Genomic DNA, 11,124 nt, shown 5'->3' on the forward strand with positions numbered 1-11,124 from the left:
GCGTTAGTACACAGCGACAATATTTGTCACGTAAAAAAATGTTTGATTTCCGACGATTTTAAGCTAAGTTAACACCACAATACAAAGTGGTGATTTATTTTAAAATAAATAGCCGAACCAAATGATAGATCCAATATTTATTGTTGAAATGGAAAAAAATACCAACTTTTCATGTAAACACAAAAGATCGCAATGTAGAATATTGGCTGATCAAACATTGGTGATAAGATACCTACCTACTGATAAAAAGCAAGTTCCCTCTTTTCTCTCTCTATAGCGAAACAAAAACAAATAAAACACAGACATCAACAACAGTGTGGATGTGTCATCGTGTCTATTGTGCACACTGCACACACAACGGTTTTATTTATTCGGTTTGGTGTGGCGGCGAGCTCAGTGTGACGCAGATACAGTATACAATAGTCACGGCCATACACTCGTCTGATTCACTTTGCTTTATCAGAGCTTTAAATGTGTTGGCAATTGATAGAATAGTATGAATTGTGCAACATAATAGTTTATCGGCTCAGTTTGTATTTTCTCATCACCTGGACAAGACCAACTCATTGTGTAGCTGCAAATTCGTTGTCGCGCACCTAATTAATTTCAATTTTCATAATCCGAAACTATTCTACGCATCACATTCGAATAGAAGTGAAAAAAATAAAAATAGACGTATAATGTTGAATAAACTCTCAGTTGTGTTCGCTGTGTGCGTGATGCTTTGTGTTGGATATTCGAATGCCGGTAAAGTTTTTTCCATATCATTTGACTTAATTACAATTAAATTATGGTATTTCAAAGATTAGAATGAAGCAAACATATTCTTTCGTGCGATGAAATGAAAATTGAGTGGTGTATTTCAAATATAAGAACTTGAAATGTGTATTGTGACACAGAAAATAGTGCGTGCATTCGTATACGATTGTATTTCACAATGTCTTTCAAGATGTTTCATGTTTTCTCCTTTCGTTACGTAACTGCCGTGAAACGTACTATGTGTACTACTTCGCAGCGAAACTCTGTATCTTGAGTAGATGACTCACAATTACTGTCACTTCGTATCTCACAATTATTCATCTATATTGATTTGAAGTGTTACCGCTCGATTTTCTTTGTCATAGAAAACCGTTGCATTCATCATGATTTTTTTACCTTCGATTTACGAAAAAAAATCGATTGCAAATTTGTCCAATGGCCATCGCATGAATAATAAATGTTTATACAGCTTTTAATGAAATCACGCGACAAAATAACGTACACAATTTGGCATTTAAGGGTTTCATATTGTCAATTACAGCAATCAGGAAAAACGTGAGCCAATAAAAATGTCATTAGTAAACAAAATGCATTTTAAGAATGATCGTCCGAAATCTGAGAAGTTACTTTGTATAATTATGCAAAATTGAAAAATTAACTGCAATATTAACTGCTTCATTTTGTTTGAATTTAAAAAGACAATACATTCTTATTTATGATTGTTTGATTTTTTTTTCAAATATTTTCAACTACAGATGTATCGGTCGGAGAATGTGTATCTTGTGATTCGAACTCCGATCCAAATTGCGCCATAAATCCAGGCACCATTGAACCACAAAAGTGCTCCAATCTAGCCGATAGCTGCTACAGTCGTATTGTCAGTAAGTAACGTAACGATTATCGATAGTAAATCGTTGGTCGGTATCTGCAATTGTGCATTGTGCATGGATTCATCTGTTTGTTTTTCAGATGAAATCACCTATCGCGGTTGTTTCAAAGATCTCGATGAAGGAATTCAAAAACGATGCTTGAATGACACGTCACCCGATCAACAATGCAACGTTTGTGAAAACGTGAATAATAATAAAGGCTGCAACAATGAGGTATGTGTCTTTTTCACTATATCCTATGGCTTAAGTTAGTAGTAAATGGAATTGTTCTTTAAGCCATTTCCACGAAGCAGATTGACTTGCCACAGTTGCAGTGGTGACTTGAAATCGACCTGCTTCCAAGCTCCGGTTGGTAATGCACAGCCATGTCAATTATACAGAAAGGAAGATAAATGCTACATTCGCAAAACAGGTAGGCTGAAATGCGTTATATTTATCATTACGATTTTTTTGAACATCTTTTTTATGCTCCAAAGGTAAAACCATCGAACGAGGTTGCTTATCGGATACAGCGAAATGCAGCAACCCCAGCCATTGTAGTATTTGCGATGGTGAAGGTTGTAACAATGAACTTGGAAACAGCACAAGTATTCCCACTGCGCCGAATGTGGGCACCCAATTGTGGGCACCAACGGTTACTATGATGCTCATTGCAGTTTTAGTCAACCTCAAAGTCTCTTCTTAAAATCCTAAATCCAGTGTATCATACGTTTTTTTTTTCAAACTTCATGCACTTATAAGCACAGTGTTGAAATTTCCAAAGTTTGAACCAAATTTTATTAAAAACAATCTTAATTAACAAAAAAAACATTGTTTCTAATTATGATAAATTCTGTTGTAAGCAAGTTGAGTTCTTCGGATGCTGTTTTTATTGTTTTCTTCTTTCAGTCGAAAAGGAAGCAATAGGGTGTGGCAAGTGATTTAGTGAAGTATAACTTTATCATTTTTATATGCTCATTGTTGCTCAATTCGAGAGAATATCATTTAAAAAAAAAACAATGATTATTTGACCACATTCACCAATGATTTTTGCTGTTATTTTCTTCATTTTCCTTCCAAAATGTGTGAAACTGCCTTTTCAGCAGACGTGTGCAAGGGGGGGTTTCCGGTTTTACCCCCCACTAGGATTTCATCCCCATCGAGCGATTTGGAAAATTACACTAGATAGAATCGATTTTCAAAAGTCAGGACCTTTTTTTGTAGGTCTCCATTTTTTTTGACACCCATTTATAAATTTTCAGACCCTCATCTGGCAAAATCATTTTACCCCCCTCTAGAATTTTTGACCTTGCACACGTCTGCTTTTCAGCAATAATGAAATAAAAATCGATAAGAGATAATATAATTGGCGTTTTCTCTTACTGAGCTGTTGATTAGATAACATTTCATTTCCATTTAATTTACAATTTAAGTAAAATTGTGTGACAAAATTGACTTGAATTTTATTATCTGTTATTTTGATATCTGTACTGAATATGTGTTTTATTTTGAAATAAACTCAATCCGATGTCATAATAACTCATACGGGAAGTTGGCTAAGTAGTGATTGAAAAACGCACTTTAGCATACCAACAATATATATTTCAATTAATCCACAAACTAAACAATAATCTAAGCTCTACCACATGAATGGTGCTTTTTCTCTTAGAATGCGTACTCCACCTTTGTACCATTCGGTATTTGCAATCCATAGCTCGGAAGCACTTTCCTATTCCAAATGAAAAGGCCTTTATAGTTTTAAACAAAATGATTTCATTACTGAATTTTAGCGTCTTACCAAACATGACATTACTGCTCCGCCTTTCCACGATGTGATATCTGAATCCATGTCTTTTGGACTAGTCACAATATCAAGTTGCTCAGATCGATACAAATATGGTATCTGCAAGCCCACGCGATTGTGGAGCCATTTTCCGATTCCAACGAATTTCATGCCGCCACCCACAACCAAAATACATCCGTACATTTTTCTTCTTAGTTCATCGTTTGCTAAGCGGGAGAAGGATAAAGATTTGAGTGAAAGCTACGTTGATTCCAATGGAGTTTATCACTTACGACACCGTTCAATGCTCTGCAAAATGGCTTGATCCAAGCCAATTATTTGTCCCCCAGGGAGAACAAATTCTTTGTCTTTCGTATCGCGTTGCTCAACTTCAAGCGTGTCAACCACAATGTCTTCATCAACATTATCTGTATTCAATCCACCCATTTCAGATTGGTTTTGGTCCAATTGCTCTCGTGCCCCCTTTCGCTGTTGGAATATCACATGTGAAAATAAATACTTTATGGTTTTATGATTCATATACTTACGCCAGTTTCGCGAAGATATTCTGCATCGAAGCAATCTTCTGCGTCTGGCTGATTTCGTGCCGGTTTTTGAACTTTTGCCAATTTCCCTGGTCCAGTTATATTGAGTAGTTCAGTGTGGAATAAACTGAGTGGCGCGACAATGCATTCATCACCAACTTGAAGCGTGTATTTGGACATTATTTTATTGTTATGATCAATCACAAACTCTTTCTCAGTCGGCCCACAAATGTCCAAATTGACGTGGCAAAAATCTTCTTTCAATTGCCTTAAGAGCATTGCATCAAGTGGATTACGTTCGTCGTACTCTTTGTACGGAAATGCACATTTTTTCAACAGCCATTGAAATGCTTGAGTAACATCAGCGCCACCGTACTCAAGTCGAACCTATTGATACAAATATGGAATCATGATTGCAGTTTAAAGTCCTGCTTTCATCGAATCAGTGGACATTCACTTACTCTTGTACTTGGATGTGATATTCCGTCTTCAACGCACGAAACTGATGTTTTTTGATCACCAACATCAACTACGCATGCATAACCAAGGCCGGCTCCGAATGTAGCAGCAACGTGATCCTTTGAATGACAAAATGATCATTTAAATTTAAACAAATTATGAATAGTGTCATGAATGATGATACAGTTTTATAACTTATACATACATAGAATGGAAAGTACGAAAAAATGTAATATTTTCTTACTTGAACTAAAAAACAACTGCCGAAACCCATTTTCAATAGAAGGAGGTTCATCAATTCTCTCAAATGGCCGCGATTGTAAATATCCGGAACTATTAAAACTGCCTTATACAAGTGCAAATCCCTGAAATTAATGAACATTTTTAATCAAAAAGAGGTCAAGATTTTGCACAAATTCGATTGTGACCAACCCAAGTGGAATTTTGAGGTGCGTTTTTAAGACATATTCCCAAATCTCTTGTAAGTCGGCGATCACAGCAGTCTAGAAAAAAAATCAATTTATTGACAAAATCTTGATTATCTTCTCAACTCGATTCAGCTAGATACGATTTGTATTTAAAACGAATTAAAATAATATCTTCATATCCTTACAATACTTCCCCCAACTCCGCCATGCAAATTGAAATCACCGCGTCTGATCGGGAAATGTAAATTAAAATCTCCATTTGGATTCAATTTGAGGACATCGTCGCCAATTACAACATTCAAATCAGTTGGTTTATAATATGGCTTCACTGTATTGTCAAGAATTTCTGGCGTTGAACGCCTGTTGAAAGCAGAAATCTGCTGCGGTGGCGTAGCATACCGTCGACGACCATCCGATTGTAAATTTGATTGTAACGTGTGACTGATTTGTAGTCGACATTCTTCGAGCTCTTGAACCAGTTCTTTACTCTGCAATGAGAATGCAGTTATAAAATGAATGTTATGGAAATTCTAACGTCATGCAAACCTTTATAACAGTGCCTGGTAGAACTGTATCTCGATAGATTTTGCCATTGGTCTTTCGACGCCGGGCGATTGCATTTAATATTCGATGTGGATTTACATCTGACGCTCTTCCAATTCGCAAATTCAACGATCCTGGATGAATGATGATTATCATGTGAGCTTGTACTTGCTGAAATGGAGTTTCACTCAATATTTATTTTGATGATATTGAATAAAATGTCTTACCTCTACTAATTCTGACTGCGGCTGTGGTGTCATTTTTATTGATTTCTGATATATATTTTTTCTTTCAAATAAATTTCTGAACAGATTCACATGAATCGGCGTTTGTTTACAATTTTCTACAGAACGCCGATTCATCTGTCAAATTCAGTGATGTGTCAAATATGGAGGAGTCAAGGTATCGCGTCAATAATTTCCAAATTGGCTAATAGATGGCATTGCGTAAACTGTTTAATGAATGGAGGCTTATGAAAAGTTTTGAGAAGATGAGATCATTTGGATAATATTGAGTTCTTCCCTAGCAGAATGTCTGCTCTACTGAGATTCAATACAATTAACGTATTGGTTGTTGATAAGTTTGAGAATAGTTCATTGTTGTTGTACTTAAAATGCTTCATACGATAAATGTCGACAATTATTCCTAATAAGGGCTGGCACAACCATACAAATGATTGTTCATCGAATTTCATTTCTTTCTGCGGTCTTGTTTTTTATCCGACTGTATGTAAATTGTCGGCGCAATTCACATTATTGAATGTTGTTTCTTTTTTTTGGTTCGCATTTCCCGCATTTGGCTTTTCTATTGATGCAAAAAAATTCGACTGACTGACTGTTGATTCTTAGATTTACTATGAATACGCTGTACGCTGTGGTAGGACTCGTGAGTCAGTTTTAATGAAGCCCCCCGTTGTTTATTTCATCATATTGTCATACTTGGAAATATCTTTTTAATATGGATTCAATAAGCCCAAAATGCGCAACATGATATGTTTCATGCAGTTATTTCTGGCTTTATTACTACCGTCACCAAACAAATATTCGATAAAATAATCTGTAATTCTCAGATTATCAGAAAGTGCATATGTCCTTTGCAATATGATGTAGACTAGACTGGTCCAAAAAAAAAGTTGTCCACAAAAAAAAAGTTGTCCGGTTGTGCCGACCGGATTCGATAAATATACCTCAAAAAAATAGGTTTTGTCTAGAAAAATCATATAGTCACCATATAAAATGCCCTGCCAGTTTTTATATCAAAATTTTCATGACAGCGATTTCGGAAGCCAATTCATATCGCAACATTTCGACCTAAATCATTTTTCCAGCCAATTTTCGGCAAAAACCAATGATGGGGTTTTGTTTGGCTCGTCAATATCTACAACTTTTACCAAGACATCAGCCCTTGAAAAGGCATTCTGGGCCAGTTACAGTGTAAAATGACCGAAAAAATGCCAATTTTTCGGCATTTTTTGCATTTTTCGCTCTACTGGCCACCCAGGCGGTGGACTTTTGTTCGGTTTTCGACTTGTGTCGTGTAGCTAGAACCTCTACAAAAATTTTGGTACTTCTCAGATTGCGATTTGGATGAAATTCGGTGTCAATTGATTCACATATAAAAGACAAATTTCAGGTCAAAATGAGCAAATCACAAACATGAGCTTCGGTTTGACAGGTGAAAGCAAATGATTTCTACCTTTTGTGCCTTTGAACATCTAGTATGGTCCTTTACGAAAATTTTGAGTACTTATATGACCAAATCGAGTGATGTTTTCACATATTTCTGGCCTCATATTCGATTTCAACTCCCAAAAAATCGACTTTTGATCAAAAAATCCTTAAGTATAGGCTTTTTAGGGATGGTTTCTTGGTGCAATGTTATTTTTTCTCGAAAATATGGGGAGTCTACTCAGACAAAAACTCTCAAAATTGACTTTTTAAGGTACCTCCCGAACAAAAGTTACGTTTTTCATGCATTTTTCTATGAAATTATCAATTTTTGTTCGGGAGGTACCCCAAAAATACACTTTTCGGATGAGTTTCTTAGTAAAAAATTATTATTTTCGAGAAATATTGGGAATCTATTTACACAGAAGCTCTTAGAAATGATTTTTGGGGTACCTCCCGAACAAAAATTGATAATTTCATAGAAAAATGCATGAAAAACGTAACTTTTGTTCGGGGAGTACCTTAAAAAGTCAATTTTGAGAGTTTTTGTCTGAATAGACTCCCCATATTTTCGAGAAAAAATAACATTGCACCAAGACACCATCCCTAAAAAGCCTATACTTAAGGATTTTTTGGTCAAAAGTCGATTTTTTGGGAGTTGAAATCGAATATGAGGCCAGAAATATGTGAAAACATCACTCGATTTGGTCATGTAAGTACTCAAAATTTTCGTAAAGGACCATACTAGATGTTCAAAGGCACAAAAGGTAGAAATCATTTGCTTTTACCTGTCAAACCGAAGCTCATGTTTGTGATTTGCTCATTTTGACCTGAAATTTGTCTTTTATATCTATTGACTAGATCGAGAGGAGAGTAAGTTTATCTGACTTTGTTGTGAAAGAGAAGAGTAAGTTTCTTTCGACTCAAAAATGGTTAAAGGCGAGTATGTTCATTTTTGGCGGGTTCTCGCGGTTTTCCACGGTTTCCGCGGAACTGATAATAGATAACAACTTGGTGTCTTCGGCAAAGTTGTAGCACTCGAGGTCTTCTATAACACTGCTGAAGTCAGTTATCTCTTATCTCTTATCAGTTCCGCGAAAAGCGTGAAAAATGATAAGAAAAAAAAGTTCTATATAAAATTTGCTTTTTTATGTGCGCGATTTGCGCGCAACTGATAAGAGATAAGAGATAGATGTCTTCAGCAATGTTAAAGAAAACCTCAAGTGCTACAACTTTGCCAAAGACACCATGTTGTTATCTTTTATCAGTTTCGCGGAAACCGTGAAAAACCGCGGAGGCTAGACGGGATGCCAACATACTTCCTTTTAACGCAGATAGAATCAACAGAAATCATACTCTCCTCTTTCAAAATATATTAGAATTTTTTCACATACTCTCCTCTCGATCTAGTCAATAGATATGTGAATCAATTGACACCGAATTTCATCCAAATCGCAATCTGAGAAGTACCAAAATTTTTGTAGAGGTTCTAGCTACACGACACAAGTCGAAAACTGAACAAAAGTCCACCGCCTGGGTGGCCAGTAGAGCGAAAAATGCAAAAAATGCAAAAATGCCGAAAAATGCAAAAATGCCGAAAAATGCAAAAATGCCGAAAAATTGGCATTTTTTCGGTCATTTTACACTGTAACTGGCCCAGAATGCCTCTTCAAGGGCTGATATCTTGGTAAAAGTTGTAGATATTGACGAGCCAAAGAAAACCCCATCATTGGTTTTTGCCGAAAATTGGCTGGAAAAATGATTTAGGTCGAAATGTTGCGAAATGAATTGGCTTCCGAAATCGCTGTCATGAAAATTTTGATATAAAAACTGGCAGGGTATTTTATATGGTGACTATATGATTTTTTTAGACAAAACCTATTTTTTTGAGGTATATTTTTCGAATCCGGTCGGCACTTTTTTTTTGTGGACAACTTTTTTTTTGGACCACTCTAATGTAGACACAATGAAATTCAGTGACTCTTGTTGTTTCAGCAAAAGAAATGAATCAGCGCAAAGAAGTTTGTTATTCACAACATGTTATCAGTTTATGCTTTTGATTCGCAAGAGAAATTCAATTTTGCGAGAAAATTTAATTGATAACTTTTTAAGCGTACATATGTGTGACTCATTTCCTCGTCATAATTTGCTATAAAAGCACCAATTCGCAGAAGAATTTCAGTTCATCTACGGCCATAAAGCGATTGGTGCACATAAATCTCTTCTATAGTTGTGAAAAACGTCAACGCAAAAAATATTTGTTTCAAAAAGTGTAATTAAAAAAACTAACAAAATTATGAAACAAATTATTGGAATATTTATAGTGGGAATCGCTCTCTGCGTAAACGGTGTATACAGTGAATGTAAGTTTGTTTCAATTGATTTCAATTCCTATCATTTCATTTATTTCTGATAAATGATCAAAAGAACAAAAAACTAACGTAGATTAGAGCTGCTCACGGACCGAACTAGAACAGTTCAAGTTCGGTCCAAGTTGTTCGAAGTTAAAAAAATATATGTTTACGTTCGTTCGAGTTCATGTTCAATTCCACTGAAGGTGTTCAAGTTCAAATTTATATCGGTTTCGAACATGGACGAACTATGTTCGAGTTTGTTCATGTTCGGTTTAAGATGTTCAAAATAGACAATTCCTGTTCATGTTCGTTTGGGTGTTCAGTTCGATTGTTCAATCCATGAAAAAGTCGGTTGATGTTCAGTCAAGACTCGAACGAACATGAACGGTTCGGTTCAATGGCAGCTCTAACGTAGATCTTGAAATCACGATGAAATAGTGAAAAAAATCAAAGAATGATCTTTTGTATCGATGGAGTGTACCTTTTCAGAGTTGAAGATATATACAAAAAATGTAAACTTGATTTGAAGAAGAGAACATTCAAATTTTCTTGTTTGTCAATTTGCAGCTCCTGCTCCTGCTTCTGTCCCTACTCCTAATGTCAACTCAAAGGATGAATGGCATGTGAACTGTACCTCGACTCCAGTCGATGGAGCCAATGTGAAATGTAAAATGAACAACACCATCGACGTGGACTGTATTCAGCGGAATCAAAACATTACTATACTGAACTGTGAATCTGTAGGCAAAACACAAACATACAATTTAAGTTGTACCACTTCAAAAACAGATAAACAGAACATCTCATACAATTGTGTTCATGTTCACGCCAAAGGAAATTCCCCCACAACACTTTTACCAAACCAATCAACAGGAAAACCAACAGCCGCACCAACCTCCAAACCAACCACACCGGAAACTAATGGTGCAGGGCCATTAGTATTATCAGCTATAACTCTAATGTTTGCATTGTTTCTTTGCCTTGAAACAGGAGCTTGAATTTTATTATTAAAATATTCAATATATTCTAATAATTGGTTCTGTCATACAATGTCCTGACACAATTTTAATCCACATCACGTTAAAAGTTAATCTCTGATTGGTATTGTTATATCGAGAGAAAAAAATGTATTAAAACATGATTGAAACTTATCCTACGAAATATTTGTTTATGTACTGCTAATTATGATTTGTTTGAAGTCTTCAGAAGAATGCTGTTGAAACCGGCTGTTATTTTCCGAACTAAAAATGGAAGGCTTTATTTCCAAATTTTGAATTTTGAGTCATTAACTCATAATTCCATTTTGATTTCGTTTATAACATCCCTATTGTGCTCATTATTAGATATCTCATTGATTTCGGTACTGTTGATTAAAATAAATAAACTTAGTTTAGAAAGTGTTCAATTGAATAAAATTTGATTTCCCGTCTAGAGATGCTATGTAATCTTATACGAATTTTTTTCCTACATTGGTATCTTTTTCATATCACCTACTTCAAATAGCACATATCAATATATAATATCATATCTGTACTGGGATTGGAAAAGTCACGTTTTGGTCGCATAACACAAACGTTTCAAATAGGATTTATAATTGAAATCACTGCCGTGCATAAAAATAACATATTCATCAATCGAAATAAAATTCATTTCCATACAGTGATAATCGCTAAATTCATATATCAATCAATCTATATCGGTTTTTTTCCGTAATTCT

General features: G+C 35.3%; 2 protein-coding genes and 1 long non-coding RNA gene across 3 annotated transcripts; 2 read left to right on the forward strand and 1 right to left on the reverse strand.

Annotated features, from left to right (window-relative positions):
- The first annotated feature begins 390 nt into the window (after positions 1-390).
- Positions 391-2,457, forward strand: LOC129568305 (uncharacterized). Its single transcript, XM_055445992.1, has 5 exons — positions 391-747; positions 1,515-1,640; positions 1,729-1,862; positions 1,926-2,061; positions 2,126-2,457. The coding sequence occupies exons 1-5, from the start codon at positions 681-683 to the stop codon at positions 2,332-2,334; spliced, it is 672 nt and encodes a 223-aa protein (XP_055301967.1). The 5' UTR covers positions 391-680; the 3' UTR covers positions 2,335-2,457.
- Positions 2,458-2,986: 529 nt separating this feature from the next.
- LOC129568302 (actin-related protein 8) lies at positions 2,987-5,768 on the reverse strand. The gene is made up of 10 exons (XM_055445988.1): positions 5,614-5,768; positions 5,390-5,557; positions 5,029-5,331; positions 4,848-4,918; positions 4,660-4,780; positions 4,418-4,534; positions 3,960-4,343; positions 3,705-3,900; positions 3,427-3,638; positions 2,987-3,357 (listed from the first exon to the last, which is right to left on the reverse strand). Exons 1-10 carry the CDS (start codon positions 5,746-5,748, stop codon positions 3,268-3,270), a joined length of 1,797 nt encoding a protein of 598 aa, XP_055301963.1. The 5' UTR covers positions 5,749-5,768; the 3' UTR covers positions 2,987-3,267.
- Positions 5,769-9,098: 3,330 nt separating this feature from the next.
- Positions 9,099-10,850, forward strand: LOC129568315 (uncharacterized). Its single transcript, XR_008687935.1, has 2 exons — positions 9,099-9,416; positions 9,975-10,850. It is a non-coding gene; the product is annotated as an uncharacterized LOC129568315 (long non-coding RNA).
- The last annotated feature ends 274 nt before the right edge of the window (positions 10,851-11,124 follow it).

The sequence above is a fragment of the Sitodiplosis mosellana genome, unplaced genomic scaffold (genome assembly GCF_009176505.1).
Source record: "Sitodiplosis mosellana isolate CC-2019 unplaced genomic scaffold, AAFC_SMos_1.0 Smas_scaffold_18, whole genome shotgun sequence".
In the NCBI taxonomy this organism is placed as follows: Eukaryota; Metazoa; Arthropoda; class Insecta; order Diptera; family Cecidomyiidae; genus Sitodiplosis; species Sitodiplosis mosellana.